The sequence below is a fragment of the Procambarus clarkii genome, chromosome 89 (assembly GCF_040958095.1).
Source record: "Procambarus clarkii isolate CNS0578487 chromosome 89, FALCON_Pclarkii_2.0, whole genome shotgun sequence".
Taxonomy (NCBI): domain Eukaryota; kingdom Metazoa; phylum Arthropoda; class Malacostraca; order Decapoda; family Cambaridae; genus Procambarus; species Procambarus clarkii.
Window position 1 is genome coordinate 18,321,491 of NC_091238.1, and position 21,734 is coordinate 18,343,224.

The following is a 21,734-nucleotide window of genomic DNA, read 5'->3' on the forward strand; positions in this document are numbered from 1 at the left end:
TCATTAAGGTAACTACCCGAGTGAGCTCCCAGGTGCCAGAGCTCTCCAGGCCATGGCACCACACCAAGAGTCGGGCTCAAGCTTCAAGGCTTTGTACCTCTTTATGCTGGCTCGCTCCAGCTGCCTCATCTTCCATGAGGCTGTACCTGTTGAATATTTCCAGAGTTGTTCTACTGCAGCAGCAGCAGCAGCAGCAGCAGCAGCCGCAGCAGCAGCCGCAGCAGCAGCAGCAGCAGCAGCAGCCGCAGCAGCCGCAGCAGCCGCAGCAGCAGCCGCAGCAGCAGCCGCAGCCGCAGCAGCAGCCGCAGCCGCAGCAGCAGCAGCCGCAGCAGCAGCAGCAGCCGCAGCAGCCGCAGCAGCCGCAGCAGCAGCCGCAGCAGCAGCAGCAGCAGCAGCAGCAGCAGCCGCAGCAGCAGCACCAGCCGCAGCAGCAGCAGCGTGGTCTGTGGCTTGAATTTGCTAGTGATTGTCTTGTCTGTGAGTCTGTCTGTTTTCGCAACATGAAGATAAAGTAATGTCTCCCAAGATGTCTTTCCCACACACCAGGAATGTCTCTCCGGATGTCCCCCCACACCAGGAATGTCTCTCCGGATGTCCCCCCACACCAGGAATGTCTCTCCGGATGTCCCCCCACACCAGGAATGTCTCTCCGGATGTCCCCCCACACCAGGAATGTCTCTCCGGATGTCCCCCCACACCAGGAATGTCTCTCCGGATGTCCCCCACACCAGTAATGTCTCCCAGGATGTCTCCCCCACGCCAGGAATGTCTCCCACTAGGCTCAGAGTGAGAACTATGGGGGAGACAGAGGGAGGCGTCAGGTGACTCAGCGGCTGGTCTGTGCCAGGCGAATATGTTACAATATTCTCTTTTACGTTTTTAAAACAATTATTCTCATCTTGGCAAGTGGGCGTGGTGGGCTTCCGAGGCGCTCACTGGTGGTGTGTAGAGCAACAGGGGCTCACTGGTGGTGTGTAGAGCAACAGGGGCTCACTGGTGGTGTGTAGAGCAACAGGGGCTCACTGGTGGTGTGTAGAGCAGCAGGGGCTCACTGGTGGTGTGTAGAGCAGCAGGGGCTCACTGGTGGTGTGTAGAGCAGCAGGGGCTCACTGGTGGTGTGTAGAGCAACAGGGGCTCACTGGTGGTGTGTAGAGCAACAGGGGCTCACTGGTGGTGTGTAGAGCAGCGGGGGCTCACTGGTGGTGTGTAGAGCAACAGGGGCTCACTGGTGGTGTGTAGAGCAGCAGGGGCTCACTGGTGGTGTGTAGAGCAACAGGGGCTCACTGGTAGTGTGTAGAGCAACAGGGGCTCACTGGTGGTGTGTAGAGCAGCAGGGGCTCACTGGTGGTGTGTAGAGCAGCAGGGGCTCACTGGTGGTGTGTAGAGCAACAGGGGCTCACTGGTAGTGTGTAGAGCAACAGGGGCTCACTGGTGGTGTGTAGAGCAACAGGGGCTCACTGGTGGTGTGTAGAGCAGCAGGGGCTCACTGGTGGTGTGTAGAGCAACAGGGGCTCACTGGTGGTGTGTAGAGCAACAGGGGCTCACTGGTGGTGTGTAGAGCAGCAGGGGCTCACTGGTAGTGTGTAGAGCAACAGGGGCTCACTGGTGGTGTGTAGAGCAGCAGGGGCTCACTGGTGGTGTGTAGAGCAGCAGGGGCTCACTGGTGGTGTGTAGAGCAGCAGGGGCTCACTGGTGGTGTGTAGAGCAGCAGGGGCTCACTGGTGGTGTGTAGAGCAGCGGGGGCTCACTGGTGGCGTGTAGAGCAGCAGGGATTACCGGCGGCAAAGAGAGTAGTGGGAGAGTATTGGAGGTACGATTACTTACGTAGTTGTGAATGCCTTCTGCGTTATCTCTCAAGAATTGTCGTTAACGTAACCCCGAAACGTTTGACCTGACTTGACCATTGAGATATAAGAAAATCACTGAAGGCAGCGTCAGCAGAGTCAGTTCACTGCCCCAATCCTCTGCTGACTGCACCAGTCAGGTCCTCTTACTGAGAGCGCTCTATTTTGTACGTTGTCTACATTCTGGTCATTCTGAATCTCGATGTGTGAGAAGTGCCAGAGGGCGCGGCACGGTGTGCTTAGAGGCAGGACAAATCCCGTAGCGCAGTGGTCTACGGGACCAGGGTTCAATCCCCAGGCAGCACAGAAATGGTTGGACATGTTTCCATTCATCTGATGCCTTTTTGTTAAGCTAGTAGTAAAAAATGGGTACCTAGGAGTCAGGCAACTGTTGTGAGTTGCATCCTGGAAAAGGTCAGAATTGGTCTAGAGGAATCTCCACGCGCCTAAGTGGAGACTTGCTGTCCTCGACTAGAGAAAGTGTGGAGGCCGCCACGTGCAGGAGGTGGGTGGTGGCAGCCCCCCAGCAGCCGCGTCCAACAGCCTGGTTGATCAATCCAGCAACCAGGAGGCCTGGTCGACGACCGGGCCGCGGGGACGCTAAGCCCCGGAAGCACCTCAAGGTAAGGCCTCCTGCCATGGCATGTATCCTTGTTCCTTCCAGTAGCCAGGTCAAGAGCGAGGAGCGGCTTCACTACCTCCACGGTGGAGGAGAGCACGTGACCTGTGAACACAACGCAGGTCACGTGCTCACCCCGAACACCACTGGTGGCCGCGCGGGGCTCAAGGGGCAGTACGGACGATGAAGAGGCACAGTCGAAGGGAAAATTCTGGAAATGGGAAGCCTGGCACAGTCACTCCGGGTCATCACAGAGGCGGAGTTGCGTCACGTGACCCCTGAGGTCACACCTGTGTTATCTGCCATGTCAGTCTCACCAAACTGTCCTTACATTTAATGCACAAGCCACGAAATCATTTCAAGATAACCTCAAGAAGATAACATGAAAAGCACCACAACAATGAAGCTTCCTCGAACTAATGAAAACTGGATGGGCAAGTACGCTTCGGGTTTGGGAAAGTCACTTCCAAGTTGTCGCTTTGTGAAGACTGAGCTGGTGATGTATACCTTACCACACTCCAACAATAACAACCAGCTGGCCCACTGAACCAGTTGAGAGCCAGCTGGCTGAGAGGTGTACGTGGGCACGACTGACACGTAATCTCTCCAGATAGCCTGAGACCTGACCTAGCCGAAGCTGTAGCACCTACCTTGTGGTATTTCGCCTCCACTTGTCTGCCTTTACGTTCATATCTGGGTGGCTTCCTCTTCAATTTCAATTCAAGTTCCCGCTGGAAGTGTCGGATTCAGCCAGATGCAACAGCCTGCTGAACCAAGTTATCCCACATGAAGCCTGGGCCCCCAAGCCGGGCTTGGGGAGTAGAGGCACTCCCAGAACCCACTGTAGGTATATTCCAGGTAACACAAGTCGAGAAGCGTGGGTGTGCTGATGAACACAGATGTACAAGATGAAGGAACAGCTTGGAGCAGCGGTGGGGGACAGGAGCGTCCCCACAGGTCTCCAGCAGGAGGTGAGTGAGAGGCCGCCGGCCAGCTAGCCCCACACACACACACACACACACCTACACTACAGGTAATCACTAACTAAAGGTCACAATTTGCCCCCAACCTCACTCGCCTAAACATTTCCTCCAAGTTTTCGGTCACTTTCATTAAATCCGGACCATATTGATCTGTGTTCATTCTTCAAGTCACTCAACTCGAGAGATTTATTCACTCTTGTAAAGCAATTTAGAATATGGTGGCGGTGTTTGGGAGTCAGCAGACGGGGACGGAGTGTGGACGGGAGTGGCCTCGGTGAACGATGCAACTGGTGTGTTTGCTTCTCATTTCCATTGTTATGGTAGAGACCGGGCCGCCAGTCCTCTCACTGTCACCAACACAAGAATAAAAGATAATTGTACATGGCCTATTGGTCCATACGAGGCAGCTCCTATTGGTCCATGCGAGGCAGCTCCTATTGGTCCATACGAGGCAGCTCATATTGGTCCATACGAGGCAGCTCATATTGGTCCATACGAGGCAGCTCATATTGGTCCATACGAGGCAGCTTCTATTGGTCCATACGAGGCAGCTCATATTGGTCCATACGAGGCAGCTCATATTGGTCCATACGAGGCAGCTTCTATTGGCCCACACAAGGCAGCTCCTATTGGTCCATCAGAGGCAGCTCATATTAGCCCACACAAGGCAGCTTATGACATGCACCCAAACCCACTCGTAAATATATCTAACCTACGCCTGAAACAATGTAGCGATCCCATGTTTATTATCTTACCAGGTAACTAATCTGAATTTCCCCAAGGGCCACTATCTCTAGGTAGCCTCAATGGGGGACAAGAGGCCGGCTGGTTGTCAAAGGTCTCGACTCCCCCTTACTAAATGATCCACAAATCAAGAAGGTAACCTACCAAACTAGTGGTGTTGGTGGGGCAGCGGGTCTGGGGCGCCGTCGCCGCCTCCGTCAGGTGGGCTGCCTCAACCCACACGCCTGGCAAGGCTCAGCTTTGATGTCGCTGCCGGGGAGAGGACGGGGGGGGGGGGTTGAGAGGGGGAGAGGACGGGGGGGGGGGGGGGGGGGGGGGTTTGAGAGAGGGAGAGGAGGGAGAGAGAGAGAGGGAGAGAGGCCCCTGACACCCGCCCTGACCCTTGCCTACTAGACCACCTTGCCACAGCGCCGGTCGTCTCTCCTGTTTACTAGCCTAACTCTTACTTTCTCTCCAGCGTGTGTACTCACCTAGTTGTGTTTGTGGGCGGGGGTTGAGCTCTGGCTCTTTGATCCCGCCTGTCAATTGATGTACAGATTCCTGAGCCTACTGGGCTCGTGTCATATGTACATTTGAAATTGTGTATGGAGTCAGCCTCCACCACATCACAGTTTAATGCATTCCACCTGTTAACTACTCTGACACTGAAAAAGTTCTTTCTCTCGCGTGCGTGTGTGCGTGCGTGTACGTAACCCATCCCCAAGACATTCCAATCTATTTGACCCAAAAAATTTCTTAGGCTATTGAAATCAGCTTTTCGAAAATCAGGCACTTTAACAGAATTTTCTCCTACAGATCTATTTCATTCTATGCTAAATCTGATTTCTTTATGATCACTGTTCCCTAGTTTCCGGGGGACGTAAACCAATGTAAAGAGCAGCAGCACACAACCCTCACCTTGAGGTTACCTGGAGGTGGCTTCCAGGTGTCCCTCGCTACCTGGCCTCCTGGTTGGTGGTCTACTTAACCAGGCTGTTAGACCCCACAGGCCAGCACCGCTCCTGTGCCAGGTAAGTCCACTACGGGCTCACCATAGCCCGTGCTACTTGCAACTTGTTCAGAGTAGCTGAATCTATAACAAACAACCCCGCAGGCTGATGTATGACCCACACAGCCCAGGGGCCAGATTCACGAAGCAGTTACGCAGCTACTTCATAACTGCTTCTGGCCCCCAGATGACTAGGTACGCTTAGGAGATATTCCCCCTCACATAGGTCAACATTACCGGCTTGTGTTGTAAGGGTTCGCAACAGTTCCCGGCCATACTGACCAAGTTTCCACCAGAGAATACATATTTACTAAGGAATGTCGGCACAACATACACCCGCTGGTCCGAAGTGACTACATTACTGACAAGGCGCCCACTCCACCACACGTCATTCATTCATCCCAGAGAGACAATCACACACACTCCAACATAAACATTGGCTATAAATACCATTAACCTCCCCCCCCCCCCCTCCCCCGCCGGCGCTAATTTGAGCCCACATAGTTGCTGATGATTCAGACATTAGGAGTCTCATCACTGATGACAGCTGTGTCGTGTCCACTACATCAATACTCACCTGAGAACACACCTTGTTGTTGTTGTTGTTGTTATAGATTTAGCTACTCGGAACAAGTTCCAAGTAGCACGGACTATGGTGAGCCCGTAGTGGACTTGCCTGGCATAGGAGCGAGGCAAGAACACACACACAATTTTATATATATATATATATATATATATATATATATATATATATATATTACATAGGAGGTTATACAGGAGTAAACCACTTCAGGCACCTGTTAGCAGGCTTTCCCGTCCAATAGCTTAAGGTAAACCTCACCTTACTAGTTTTCCTTTGACAATTACCCACAAGGCAGTTTACAGCCGAATCACTCAATTAAAAAAGAATAGACCCAAGTTGAGGAAGCCGCCTCCATCCTCAACTTAAAGGCCACATTTGACAAGGAGTTCAAACGTCAGAAAATTTCCATTAAAACGCAAGATACAACAAGGCATACAGCGCTACACCACACTTCCCCCCCCCCCCTTGTAGTCACTGGTAAGTGCCCAGTCAATCCTTCCCGGGGCTCGAACCCAAATGAAATAGCATATAACTTAAGTGAGTACAGCGCGCGCAGCTGTACTCTGGCCGTCGATAAAGACTAAGTCACCCACAAGGTGGCACAGGCATGAATAGCCCGTAATCTGCGCCGTCCCCCGGTATCTATGTTGTGAGGGATGGGGGCTAGGGCGCCCCGAGGGCAGGTGTGGGGGCTGCCTCATACCCGCTTACACCCATGGTTACCGCACCACCATCACTCTCTTATCAATCTTATACCCTTTTCCTGCACCACTGCGGTCGACATCAACCGTACCCATTACAGTGTCAGGTTCACTAGTTCACCGGGTTAGTATATTATATATATATATATATATATATATATATATATATATATATATATATATATATATATATATATATATATATATATATATATATATATATATATACCTACCTTGTAAGGGTTTCACTACACATTGGAAAGTACCAATATGTAGGGATGGACCACCAGAAAGTACCAACATGTAGGGATGGACCACCAGAAAGTACCAACATGTAGGGATGGACCACCAGAAAGTACCAACATGTAGGGATGGACCACCAGAAAGTACCAACATGTAGGGATGGACCACCAGAAAGTACCAACATGTAGGGATGGACCACCAGAAAGTTGACTTTGTATTATTGAAAAAAACCTGCCACATAAAGACCTAACCTCTCCTAGAAATCCCAAGCCTAATGCCAGCTATCACAGGCCTAATATGCGCTACAATAGGCCTAGGAATATTTAGTTTGGCATTCAACCTTACCTTTTTCCCGAACTATAAAATTAAAGGTACGAAAAATGCTTTACTGTAAACAAATCCACAAGGGCCGTGGAGAGGGCTCGAACTTATGCACTTACCTTGACCTGCGAGGTGTCTCGGGAGATGCTCTCACCGCTGCTCCTCTTCTCCAAGACGTCATCACTGGAGAGGCTGCAGGGAGAGAGAGAGAGAGAGAGATAAGAAAAGCAGAAGTCAACAGACAGAGAACAAGAACGCATCGTGCGCCTGGCAACACACCCAGCACAGACACTCACCGGAGGCCCAGGTGTATATATATGTATATACCTGGGTGTATATACATATATGTATATACACCCAGGTTGGTGTAACCTACAGTTGTAGTCTTTCACTATAGTTACAGCGCCGCTCCTGTGATAGGTAAGTCCACTACGGGCTCACCATAGACCGTGCTACCTGCAACTTTTTGTTCCCAGTAGCTGAATGTAAGATAACAACAACGAGTAACCTAATGACACCATAGTCACCCGGGAAACAATGAGGTGAGGTGCAGATAACAATGAGGTGAGGTGCAGATAACACTGAGGTGAGGTGCAGATAACAATGGAGTGAGGTGCGTATAAGTGAGGATAAGAGGTGGAAAGGTGAGAGAGTGAAGATGACAGGACCAGGTCAGGCAGCAGCGTCATCCCATCACCACCTTGCCAACACCACCGCCCCCCTACCCCCCACACACACGCACGCACACAACTAGGCGAGTACACACACTGATGGGCCTGGTAGCCTGGTGGATAGCGCGCAGGACTCGTAATTCTGTGGCCCGGGTTCGATTCCCGCACCAGGCAGAAACAAATGGGCAAAGTTTCTTTCACTCTGAATGCCCCTGTTACCTAGCAGTAAATAGATACCTGGGAGTTAGTCAGCTGTCACGGGCTGCTTCCTGGTGTGTGGTGTGGGAAAAAAAAAGTAGTTAGCAAACAGTTGAGAGGTGGGCCTAAAGAGCAAAGCTCATCCCCTGCAAACACAACTAGGTGAATACATACACACACACACCTGTTGATTGACAGTTGAGAGGCGGGACCAAAGAGCCAGAGCTCAACCCCCCGCAAGCACAACTAGGTGAATACACACACACACACACACACACCTGTTGATTGACAGTTGAGAGGCGGGACCAAAGAGCCAGAGCTCAACCCCCCGCAAGCACAACTAGGTGAATACACACCCAACAATAATAACCGGGCCATCCTTCAGCAAGCCAGTAAGACCCGTGGGGGCCCACGGAACTATTATTATCCCCGGGTCAACCCCCCCTACAAAAGCCATGTTTAACATATATTCCCAAGTGAGAAAACAAACTGAACCCAGTTTCTATTCTCGTAGCGGGTGTGAAACAAACACAAAAACCGGTCGCGTTGAACCATGCCAGCGTGTCACCAGGATAATATTACCCTCGGTGGACGAGATGCAAGTCTCGCTTCATGCGGGTCGGCGTTCAATCCCCCGCCGTCCCAAGTGGTTGGGCACCATTACTTTCAAATCCCGTCCTAAACATTTATCCCTTCAAAGTGCTATATAGTCGTAATGGCTTGGCACTTTCCCCCTGATAGTTCCCTTCCCCTCTAAGCATCCACTACTTATATATATATATATATATATATATATATATATATATATATATATATATATATATATATATATATATATATATATATATATATATATCACACAATATATATGTGAGAATCCACAAGGTCTTCTCTATACTTCTTCTATTATATATATATATTATATATATATATATATATATATATATATGAATAAAAACTCACACCCCAGAAGTGACTCGAACCCATACTCCCAGAAGCAACGCAACTGGTAACTACAGGGCGCCTTAATCCGCTTGACCATCACGGCCGTCAAAAGGAAGTGATAGCCGAGGCTATTTGAGCCACTTCCCCGACGGCAACTCGGATGGTAATCTTGGGCATAGCATTTCACCAAATCACCTCATTCTTTGGGGCACACGTGAGGAACACAAATGCGAACAAGCCTGAATGGTCCCCAGGACTATATGCGAATGAAAACTCACACCCCAGAAGTGACTCGAACCCATACTCCCAGAAGCAACGCAACTGGTAACTACAGGGCGCCTTAATCCGCTTGACCATCACGGCCGTCAAAAGGAAGTGATAGCCGAGGCTATTTGAGCCACTTCCCCGACGGCAACTCGGATGGTAATCTTGGGCATAGCATTTCACCAAATCACCTCATTCTTTGGGGCACACGTGAGGAACACAAATGCGAACAAGCCTGAATGGTCCCCAGGACTATATGCGAATGAAAACTCACACCCCAGAAGTGACTCGAACCCATACTCCCAGAAGCAACGCAACTGGTAACTACAGGGCGCCTTAATCCGCTTGACCATCACGGCCGTCAAAAGGAAGTGATAGCCGAGGCTATTTGAGCCACTTCCCCGACGGCAACTCGGATGGTAATCTTGGGCATAGCATTTCACCAAATCACCTCATTCTTTGGGGCACACGTGAGGAACACAAATGCGAACAAGCCTGAATGGTCCCCAGGACTATATGCGAATGAAAACTTTTGACGGCCGTGATGGTCAAGCGGATTAAGGCGCCCTGTAGTTACCAGTTGCGTTGCTTCTGGGAGTATGGGTTCGAGTCACTTCTGGGGTGTGAGTTTTCATTCGCATATAGTCCTGGGGACCATTCAGGCTTGTTCGCATTTGTGTTCCTCACGTGTGCCCCAAAGAATGAGGTGATTTGGTGAAATGCTATGCCCAAGATTACCATCCGAGTTGCCGTCGGGGAAGTGGCTCAAATAGCCTCGGCTATCACTTCCTTTTGACGGCCGTGATGGTCAAGCGGATTAAGGCGCCCTGTAGTTACCAGTTGCGTTGCTTCTGGGAGTATGGGTTCGAGTCACTTCTGGGGTGTGAGTTTTCATTCGCATATAGTCCTGGGGACCATTCAGGCTTGTTCGCATTTGTGTTCCTCACGTGTGCCCCAAAGAATGAGGTGATTTGGTGAAATGCTATGCCCAAGATTACCATCCGAGTTGCCGTCGGGGAAGTGGCTCAAATAGCCTCGGCTATCACTTCCTTTTGACGGCCGTGATGGTCAAGCGGATTAAGGCGCCCTGTAGTTACCAGTTGCGTTGCTTCTGGGAGTATGGGTTCGAGTCACTTCTGGGGTGTGAGTTTTCATTCGCATATAGTCCTGGGGACCATTCAGGCTTGTTCGCATTTGTGTTCCTCACGTGTGCCCCAAAGAATGAGGTGATTTGGTGAAATGCTATGCCCAAGATTACCATCCGAGTTGCCGTCGGGGAAGTGGCTCAAATAGCCTCGGCTATCACTTCCTTTTGACGGCCGTGATGGTCAAGCGGATTAAGGCGCCCTGTAGTTACCAGTTGCGTTGCTTCTGGGAGTATGGGTTCGAGTCACTTCTGGGGTGTGAGTTTTCATTCGCATATAGTCCTGGGGACCATTCAGGCTTGTTCGCATATATATATATATATATATATATATATATATATATATATATTCTCTGAACACTATTTATTTTCTTCTTCGAGGATGTGGGTCCCTTTAATTAAACCAGTGGTGGTACCCCTAAATATTATATATATATATATATATATATATATATATATATATATATATATATATATATATATCACACAAAAAACTCCACCCCTGAGAAGGACTCGAACCTTAACAGGACTCGAGAACCTTAACAGGACACGTGACCGCACACATGACATAACCAGTACTCTAACCTCTATACCTCAGCAGAGTGCAGGGTGTGGCAGGGCAGGGTAGGTGTGGCAGGGTAGGCGTGACAAACACCACATACCTCGGGGCGGCACCACTATGCTAACTGCTCGCTGTGTACTAACCTGGAGGCAGAAGTTGTCAGGCATGCACACTATGGGACGCCTGGAGCTAGTTACCCAGACTGTTTAAACGTGTTCACGCTGTTTCACATGGCCTCGTTAATTAGTCTCCCCCACCACCACCCTCCTCCAACACCTGTTAACAACTACCCCCCCCCCAACCAGTGAACCAGCACTTTCTTAACAATTTCGTTGTTTCCCCTCTGAGAAATAAGTAAACCAAGCCACACCTTCCTTATATTCCCGTATAATAACTCCCGTGTCTCACTCCATACACCACATAATAATCATTTTCATTCAGGTAAAAGTACATACATACAAAATGAGATACAATGGTGAATTTGTAGATATAGCTAGTATATACTATACAGTATACTAGCTATATACAGTAGTGTCTATAATATATACTATATACTAGCTCCGGGGCGGACGGAAACCTCCCTTCCATTCCACGTGTGAGTGTTGGGATGTCAACCACGTCAGTTTAAGTTTTAGATCCGATCTTCATATTACCTACAGAGGCAAAGGGGCCAGATTCACGAAGCCGTTACGCAAGCACTTACGAACCTGTAAATCTTTTCTCAATCTTTGGCGGCTTTGTTTACAATTATTAAAAAGTTAATGAGCTCCGAAGCACCAGGACAGGCCTCTTCTAGCCTCTAACTCATGGCAGTCGAGTCTGCATTTTGTACCAGTTTAAGAGCTCGGAAGCTATATGAGTAACTCTAATATTAACAACAACTTTTGCTCGACGACAAATCTCCCAGCATTAAGCACTGTGCTGGGTACCAGGGTACCCAGCACCCTAGGGTACAGGGTAGGGTACACCTTGGGCCAGGGTACACCTTGACCCTACCCCGTGCCAAGCCAGTGCTCCAGCTATCTTTAGGGGGGGGGCTTCACGTGCGCACGCGCATAGTGTCGAGGGATACATGGACACTGGAAATTTATTGACATTACTTGCGTTAATGATTCACTCTTGGTGAGCTGGCAAGGCGCCTCCCCCCCTCCCTCCCCCAGGCTCCCTTACACCGTGTTCCTCTCCTCTTCTACCCAGCAGTACTACAGCTCTTGGGACACTACCCAGCACCACTACAGCTCTTGGGACACTACCCAGCACCACTACAGCTCTTGGGACACTACCCAGCACCACTACAGCTCTTGGGACACTACCCAGCACCACTACAGCTCTTGGGACACTAAGCACCACTACAGCTCTTGGGACACTACCCAGCACCACTACAGCTCTTGGGACACTACCCAGCACCACTACAGCTCTTGGGACACTACCCAGCACCACTACAGCTCTTGGGACACTCCTCAGCGGTACTACAGCTCTTGGGACACTACTCAGCACCACTACAGCTCTTGGGACATTACCCAGCACCACTACAGCTCTTGGGACACTACCCAGCACCACTACAGCTCTTGGGACACTCCTCAGCAGTACTACAGCTCTTGGGACACTACCCAGCAGTACTACAGCTCTTGGGACACTACCCAGCACCACTACAGCTCTTGGGACACTACCCAGCACCACTACAGCTCTTGGGACACTCCTCAGCAGTACTACAGCTCTTGGGACACTACTCAGCACCACTACAGCTCTTGGGACACTACCCAGCACCAGTACAGCTCTTGGGACACTACCCAGCAGTACTACAGCTCTTGGGACACTACCCAGCACCACTACAGCTCTTGGGACACTACCCAGCACCACTACAGCTCTTGGGACACTACCCAGCACCACTACAGCTCTTGGGACACTCCTCAGCAGTACTACAGTTCTTGGGACACTACTCAGCACCACTACAACTCTTGGGACACTCCTCAGCACCACTACAGCTCTTGGGACACTACCCAGCACCACTACAGCTCTTGGGACACTCCTCAGCGGTACTACAGCTCTTGGGACACTACCCAGCAGTACTACAGCTCTTGGGACACTCCTCACCACTACTACAACTAGAATCAATCAACCTGATATTACAACCTAACCATTTCCCTGTGATCGCTGTTACCAGCCTAACCAGACGCATATATCAAGCCAAAGCATCCCTTGATGGATTGTAATAAGTCTAAGCAATGTTGTGAGAATAAACACTGCCCCCTTGAAGAATTATCACCTCTGAGGCGTCAACTATAGCCAGTCGAGTCACTGAGCAGTAGCGTACACCTAAATTTCCTGAACATCACAGGGATGCATCAGCCGGCTGAGTTATATAAGGGCCACACTTCCTCTCTCCGCACGACATAAATCTCGCCTCGTGGTACAAGCTCCGTCCCGACCTTGACACACGCTGCTTAGCTTATGTAAACTCCCAAAGAATGTCAAAGGCACTGTAACTAACCTGTGCCAGGTGTGGTGGCCGACAGGTGGCACTGCCAGGTAACATTCTCACTGTTGGGGACAGGAAGCCTGTACTTGGCTTTGCACATTCTTCCCCTTAAATTAAATGCCAACCTTCCCCCAGGATGCTACCCACAATAGTTGCCTAACTCCCAAGTGCCTATTTATTTCTAGGTGATCAGATGCATTGGGTGAAAGGATAGGTGCTCAGCCATTTCTGCCTCTCCCTGGGATCGAACCCTGGCTGCTCGATTGAGAGTCCAGAACATAGACCACTGTGCTATATGTCTTGGGAGAGAGTTGGATGGGGTATGTCTAGGTGCAACTCAACTTTCCGAGTTGTTATACAGGTACAGCAGATACATACAGTATATAGAAAATATAGTTCCAGTCTACAAAAATGTAGCAGAGAAGAGCCTCTAAATTATAACCTGTATCATTGATAAGCGTGGTGGTCAAAACACTAGGAAAATATTTAAAACCAATAGGTAGAATACCTGGAGAGAAATTATGCAATAACAGACAAACAGTATGGCTTTTGAACAAAGATTCTGCGTAACAAATCTACCATACGTAGTTTTTATGATATAGCAACAGAGATTTTATAGGAAAGAGTTGGTTGGGTTGACTGCTTTTATCTGCACCTAAAAAAAAAAAATACTTTTGACAGAATCCAACATAAAGAGATCTAGGGGTTATCTTGAGATGATTTCGGGGCTTTTTAGTGTCCCCGCGGCCCGGTCCACGACCAGGCCTCCACCCCCAGGAAGCAGCCCGTGACAGCTGACTAACACCCAGGTACTTATTTTACTGCTAGGTAACAGGGGCATAGGGTGAAAGAAACTCTGCCCATTGTTTCTCGCCGGCGCCTGGGATCGAACCCAGGACCACAGGATCACAAGTCCAGCGTGCTGTCCGCTCGGCCGACCGGCTCCTTGATTGTTATGGATAGTAGAGTATCAGCAGAGGCCGACATAAAGGACACTGTGTGTGTGTGTGTGAGAGAGGAGCATATACACAACTGCACTTTCCAACTTCAGAACTGCTTTTAAATGCATGGATGGTGAAATATTAAAGAAACTGTCTGACTTTTCTGATGGCAAACTTGGAAAATTCAGCAGTTTTATGGTGCCCATAAGTCCAGAAACCTATCAGTAAACTGGAAAAGATCTAAAGATATGCTACTGAATGGCTTCCAGAACTGAAGAACAAGAATTATGAGGAGAGGTTAGAGGTGTTAAATATGTCAAAGCTACAAGAAAAAGATGCAATGTGATCACTACCTACAAAACATTAACAGGAATCAATAAAATTTATAAAGAAAAATTCTTGAAAACTGCAACTTTAAGAACAAGAGGTCGTAGATTCAAGCTAAGAAAACAAAGTTAACAAAAAAATTCTCTTTTGTAAACAGTGATAGACTGTAGAACAAGTTAAGCGAGAAGACGGTAGAGGCCAAAACCGTCAGCAGTTTCAAAGCGCCAGATGACAGAGTACTGTACTAGGAACAAGGGACACCACAAGCATAGCTCTCATCCTGTAACTACACTAAGTTAATTACACTTAGGTAATTACACACAATTATATTTAATCTGCCTTTAGATATAGCCAGTGCCAAATTTTTTATATTTTGGTCTTTCATGCATCAATGTTTGGTAAATTGCAAAATTAATGCAATTTATCTTTGACTTCATGGCTCATTGCTAACCTTGACACTGACAGCAACCTGCTGCCACCTCACCTTTATAAAGCCAGATTTAAAAGTCTCTGAAATATTGGAATGTGCACCTATGTTGCCAATGGCCACCTAAATACACTATCCCAACAGAGGCCATATAAAAATAAAAGATCAAAACAAAATGCAGATTTATGAATCTGCCATTTTGGACAGAATAAAAATGACATTAGCTTCCTTTAATTTTTTGTTTATTTATATTCCCTGCAAACTGACTCCACACCTGATGAGTGTGAGGCTTGAGGATAAAGCATGTCATCTTCCAGAACTGATGGGTGTCTAGAACATGTTCCACCACGCTGTTCTCTTACTTCCTTTGTCTCACCACACAGGCTTTAACTCTCGTGAATTAACACAAAAAGAAAGCATGTATATAATGTGATATAGGATATAGATTTATCATCAAACTTTTATCGACCCTTTCACCATTTACATCTTATAATTCTGTACGTTATTGTGTCTAAAATACACTACTGTGCTAGGTACACAGCATTTGCATTACAGTACAAACATTTATTATTTGCCTTTCAGTGTAATGGCATTGTCATTTGCCTCTGGGTCACACTTCATTACTTGTTATATAATTCTTAGAGACCATTCTTACTTTATCATTCACTTCACCAATTGTAACACAATAACTTCCTGGTAGGTACTTCCTATCTTCCTGGTACCATAACATTCTCACTCTAAACTACATAAGAAAATACCCTTTTCATGTTCACTCCTATCAGTGCATAAGCAATCACAACAGCCATTTTCACCTGAACAAACTTAAAAGTTTCATGCACAAAAATCTTGAAAAGCACCATAAAACACCATTAATTGCTCTATACAATTCTTCATTCATTAGCAGGCACATTCCTTAATCACTCCTCGTTTCCTCACCACACAACTTCCCATGCCACTAAGTGAACACCACTACACTCTTCACTCCACCTTTCCTTCAGTTTTGTCTCAACCTTTGCACATCAAAAGTTCTCAGTCTAAAAACTTTCACCACTTCTTCCTCTACCTCTTCTCATGTTTTTTTTTATATCACAGGTCAGTGTAAACAAAACAATTGCCCATTCAAAGTGGACAACCTCGGGATAAGGAAACAAAAGGAGAGGAAATTAGCTGCAGATTAAACGTGTTAAGGAATTTGTGGGGTAATAGATCATTACAGAAAACATTTGTGGCATAGGAAAAATCTAGCATTTAATATAGAATGAAATAAGAAAACATGATATCTTTATGTGAAAATCTATGCAGCAGGATGGGGAGTGAACCAGCATCATGCTTCAAAGATATTCTCCAGCATTTAATGTAATTAAACACCACATTTTGGTGGGTCCCCTTGGTGTCTCCCTGAGCGAACTAGATGGCTAGCTTCAGAAGCCACTGTGGAGACCCACCAGAAAGAGGCACTTCATTATATGCAACACTGGATTTCTGAGAGGGTTGTGTTGGGTTGCTTCTGAAGATTGCCACCTGGTTAGCTTAGGACGCCACTAAGGAAAGCCCTCCCAGAAAGGAGACACCAAATCATTCATTCAATTCAAATATTGGTACAAGATGCACACACTATAAGTTGTTGTGTGAGTATTGTGTGACCTTACTTGAAGAAAAGGAACATGTTTTTCAGGAGAGCTTAAGCAATGGATAAAGTGACAGGAGAAAGAATGACAAGAACTTGCATTGGGAGAGAATAATGACTCGAGCTTAGATGCGACATTAAGTGAACTGACCAGATGAGCAACTTTCCTTTGAATTACATCCCAAACTTTGCTAGAGTGGGAACTACTCCAGATATCAGTGCAATACATATTATAGACAAGAGTAAGACCTTAGCAGAGCCAATTGTTAACATACACAATTTTCAGGATACACTGCATGTGTGTGATGCCTAGGATATTGATCTAACACTCTACACAACCATATTGCCCTACCAATGCTTTCCAGTACCCACACATGTGAAAAACCCTAGATCCAAGGTTTCAATTATTTTTATTAAAAAAAAGTTGAGTAAACTGGGCCCCATGGATCACGGTAAAAGGGGTGTTCTCAACCAATAATATTAGTGTAGCCTGTTGTTACTATTAGGAAATTGCAATATTAAAGTTTAGGTCAATGGCCAAGCACTGGTATCTGGAGATTAACTGAAGTAAATTTCTATTAACTGACTGTACTTACCTCTCTGTGTGAAGGTCAGATGAAGTTAAGGATGAATCCTCCGACCCAATACTGTTGAGCGATGCACAGTTGACTTCGCGTTGCTCTTTGGCTTTCTTTTCTTCCCACTGGGCCTTAACCTCATCGGCAACCCTTCGCTTCAGCTCTTCAACACGGCGTCTCTCATTTTCAATTACCAAGGTTCCTGTGTAAAGATAAAATTAAACAAAATTACCTTGTAAAGATATTTAATGAGGGATGGAAAGTTTTAACAGCAATTATTATGTATATTCTACACTAGTTGAAACATTTGTATTAATTCTACAAGAAATTTCTCTTTAAAGGAAGAGAAGTTTTGTGAAGAAACAAACTATTACAAATATAAATGTATAATAATGAACACAAAATTTATTGAGATCTGGTTCTCTTCCAGGTGATTTTACGTTGATTTTTTTGTGCGAGGTAATACTCCAGTTAATCAATTAGTTTAAAACTATCAAGTGAATCTATGGAGCCGAGGACAGCAGTTTGAATAAGAGTACGGTGTGTGTACATGACCAACAAGTTTTTGCTGGCCTACTAGATGACTGAAGAGAATATACATACAGCACTTCAAGGTAGATAATCCCATTATTAGCCCAGATCAAGGACCAATTTTACACAAGTTTACTTAGAAATGTGAGTTGTCTGTATTAATAATGTACATTAAATGTGTCAAAATTGTCATTAAAAACTGCATTAAAAAGCATACACTTTGAATTTCATAAATTTAAAAATAAGAAAATCAACAGCACTTGTTACACAACCAATGAAAATTCAGATTTATTTATATACCTGTATCAATTAGGCTACACTAAAGTGCAGTAACATACTATAAACTTTCAAAATACTGTACTATACACATTAAATTAATTGTATATGGTATTATAATACTATACCTTAACACATACATATGAAATGAACTGAAAGTAACAACATTTGAGTTCATCCTGGATGGTTGTCAAGTCCTTAAGACTTGAGAACCATCCAGGATAAAGACAACCTTCTCACTTTCATTTCACATGTGTGGGTTGTGGGTTATTTAATTCAGCCACGTTATTGTGGCTTATTCTTATCAATATATATCTTAAGCTTATAGAAAGCCCATGCACTATTTAAATGCTGTATAAACAAAATGAGTTCTGGAATGCAACCTACTTATTCCTTAAGATCTTAAACATGATGCAGCAAGTATCAGTCAAATGTCTAGGCATGCATTCCTGCAGTAATGTACCCCAGGTATTTACTCTGAAGGTGGGGCCAATAGACTTGTTATTATTTCTATATTTTAAAAATTGCCAATTTATTATGGATTCAGAATTTCCTAAAATTAGGTATAAATATCTCTAAAAACAAAACAATGGCTGATGACATTTTACAAGTCACCTTGTGTTCACAGCTTGATAAGACAACCAAAATATAGTCACTTTCTTCTCACTTGTGTTGGTTGGTTTACTAATTTTCAGCCACATTATTGTGACTTATTCTCTCCTTAAGTTCACGTGTTCTATGCTTTATTCACATTATTTGCAAGTTTGGGTGTTGGGGTGGGGGAAGGGAAGGAGCATTTGTGAAGACAGTATCAATTCTTGGTTATACAGTATACCTATTCTCCAAGTAAGTAATTATCAAAAGAAGGCACCAAACCGGGAAGGCTATGTACCTATTCTCCAAGCTTGATATCTAAAACTGCTCTTTAAAAATACATACTGTAATTTAAAATCAGTAGCTTTACTTATACTTCGCTCTGGACTGTTCACTCCCAGGGTATGCTGCTACAATAATACTGTCTACATTAAACATGCTTATTATTATTATTGAATTCCACGGTTTTACTATCATGCTGCTAATTATTCTTGGCATAAGCCATCTATCAGTTGTAAACAAATATTAGAAAGTACAGTACTACCATAATTTGTTTAAAAAATATAAGAGATATTCTGAAACAAAAGTAAAAATAGGGAATACAAAAATACACAAGATAACCCAAACCTAAACAAGAAATGAAAGTCATGATGCTTTGTTCCGTTCTGAACCATTATCAAGCCGCGACGAAGGAGTAGGAGTGAGTCACGACATTTATTATGCTCCAGGATGGACTGATACATTACTTTAATTTCATATGTTTAGAAAGGCTTATTTTTTCAGCTACAATATTGTGACTTATTATCTTCATACAAAAAATACTTCTAGAATTCATGTAAGTTGGATATATTATAGATAGAGAAAATTAATAAATCAACAAACTAGTCACTAAAGTCTAAACAGTTTTCTCCTTGCATCATGATTACCTTGGTCAGGGGACTGATCAACGTCTTGACTACCATTATATGTCATCATGTTGGACACTCTGGTTTTAAGCTGTTTCAGGTTTATGGTAGCTGAAGTACGAGGAAAAGGTGTCGGGCGGAAGCTGTTAGCAGTCTTAAGGTTAGACTGAATAGAAACTTTATTTGCATTTTCAATGGAAAAATGATTAGATTGTAGGGAGTCATAGACTTCACCAGAAGTCTTGAAAAAAGAAGAATGCATGTGGCCATTGGTATCATGCCCCTTCGTGCACATCAGTGGTGAGGAGAGTTCATTAGTGGAAAATGTAGGGTAAATCAGCCTTCCAAACATATTATATAAGTTAGGACTCAATGAAGTATTAAGGATCTTTTCACCCTGAGATACATGGACACTGTTCACTGGAGATGTTATGTAGTAGTTTGAGAATATTTCTGCATCTTTTGTACCATTTGCTGACCAAAGGTCATTATAATTTACTTGTTTTGGGTTAGTGTTTGTAACTGAATTTGTTGTAAGAATTTGTTGCAGTTTGATGTTATACGACAATCTGCACGAGGAAGCTTTTCTTTCCTCACCTTGCTTGGCCAGAAGTAGATTACGATTCCGCTCTATTTCCATGAGGGTGGCAGAAGTTTTTCGTCCTAATGACCCCTCTGGACATCCAAGTGGTGTTGAGGATGTGACCTGTACAAGAACAACATATATATTATCTAATGCAGCCAGTAAAAATAAAAAACATAAAACCAGGATGTATTAGAAACATCGATACAAGCCAAAAACATATACTGTATATACACAGGCTTCCTGTCCTAAGCAAAATGAATTATATTTTTAATTAAAACAGTACCTGATGAATGCGGTCCAGGTCCTCTTGGGATCGGTCCAGGAAGTGCAACTGAGATAAACGCTCGACCAACTCGGGAGCACCACTCTGCATGATGTAAGGGTTTAATGTATGTATAAACACGTCTACTGGAGGAATAAATATAAAATTCGGGAAGCTAAATAATGTACAACATATATAAACAATTCAAGAAAATATAAAATCAGTGTTGTATGTAACGAAACGCCATTTTCTGGGCCAGCCCTGGAGGCTCCCTTGGGCTATCGGGCTAATGTGTGATATATTAGATTGGGGCATTAGTCTATGGAGTTCGACCTACCAGGGACCACAAGCCAGAACCTGGCCCCTTTAGAGGGGTTGCAGGAAGCAATGGCCCTGGAAAACATCCCTGTGGTTGGGGTTTTCCTTATCTGCCATCGACCAGGATTAGGCACCCAGAAAGGTAGGCATAACAAAACAAACCCCACATGGTAAGAAAATTAAAACTAAAAGCAGAAGCAAGAGATAGAACTCCCTCTAATCCCTCTGACAGAATAATGCCAAGATAATACTTATAATAGACCGTCATGGTTAACAAGAGGGATCATAAAGGAGGCTGTACCAGATCTCGGGACCCTTATTCTAGACTACAAAAGGCATAGTGTTTGGAAAAGTTTTGGAGAATACACGAAAGAGCCTTCTGGTGGTCATTTTGAGTTACATAGAGTAATCTCCCGTGTCTCTTTGTGATCTGGCTTGAATGTATGCAAATATCTGTGGTGCACTGGGATGAACTATCGACCTGTCTGCTTCTACTTTGTCCTCTCTAGTGGAGAGCAGAACATTGCCTAAGAGAGCAACAAAGTGGCATGCTAAGAATGCAGTTATTTCTATCTACAAAGGCTCATTTTTTATTTAGATATTCTACTATTCATATTTGTAACAAAACAGGCAACAGTAATAACAGTCTAGGTTTGTGACTGAATACCGAGAAGAGTTATTAAAAAAAAATACAACAAAAACACTAAAGAAAAATCACAATATTCAACCATATGAGTGTTTTTGGGGCATCCAAAAGTTTTCTCAAATGATTTGCTATAATAATAAAATATGTTCATACTGTATTAAACTATTTTGAGATGCACAATATTTCAAATTAATTTGTAAATATGACAAGCCCCACACGATGAGCAAGCAGGTTTAGAGGTATACCTCCTCAGTATCAGACGAACAAGCAGGTGAGCACTGGCCATTGGAGGGAATGAGGCCTAAGCGAGTCAGTTCCCCTAGACGCCGTTCTGCAACAGTCAGACGTCCTCGCTCCTGCAACCCAACACTGGCTTTACAAAACAACAGCATACGACACAAACCACATTCAAGACAGATTCAATATT

The 21,734-nt window shown here is 45.4% G+C and overlaps 1 protein-coding gene across 7 annotated transcripts in view; it reads right to left on the minus strand.

Moving 5' to 3' along the window:
- The window catches only part of LOC123773352 (pleckstrin homology-like domain family B member 1), a 125,930-nt gene that overhangs the window by 41,287 nt on the left and 62,909 nt on the right, over positions 1-21,734 (minus strand). For 6 of the 7 annotated variants that reach the window (XM_069318111.1, XM_069318109.1, XM_045767029.2 and 3 more), the window contains 5 exons: positions 21,553-21,663; positions 20,365-20,448; positions 20,093-20,201; positions 17,208-17,391; positions 7,146-7,218 (listed from right to left, as the gene is read on the minus strand). In XM_069318111.1, the coding sequence (XP_069174212.1) occupies positions 7,146-7,218; positions 17,208-17,391; positions 20,093-20,201; positions 20,365-20,448; positions 21,553-21,663 (561 nt within the window). The remainder of the gene's footprint in view (positions 1-7,145; positions 7,219-17,207; positions 17,392-20,092; positions 20,202-20,364; positions 20,449-21,552; positions 21,664-21,734) is intronic. The other variant, XM_069318110.1, reaches the window with a different exon arrangement.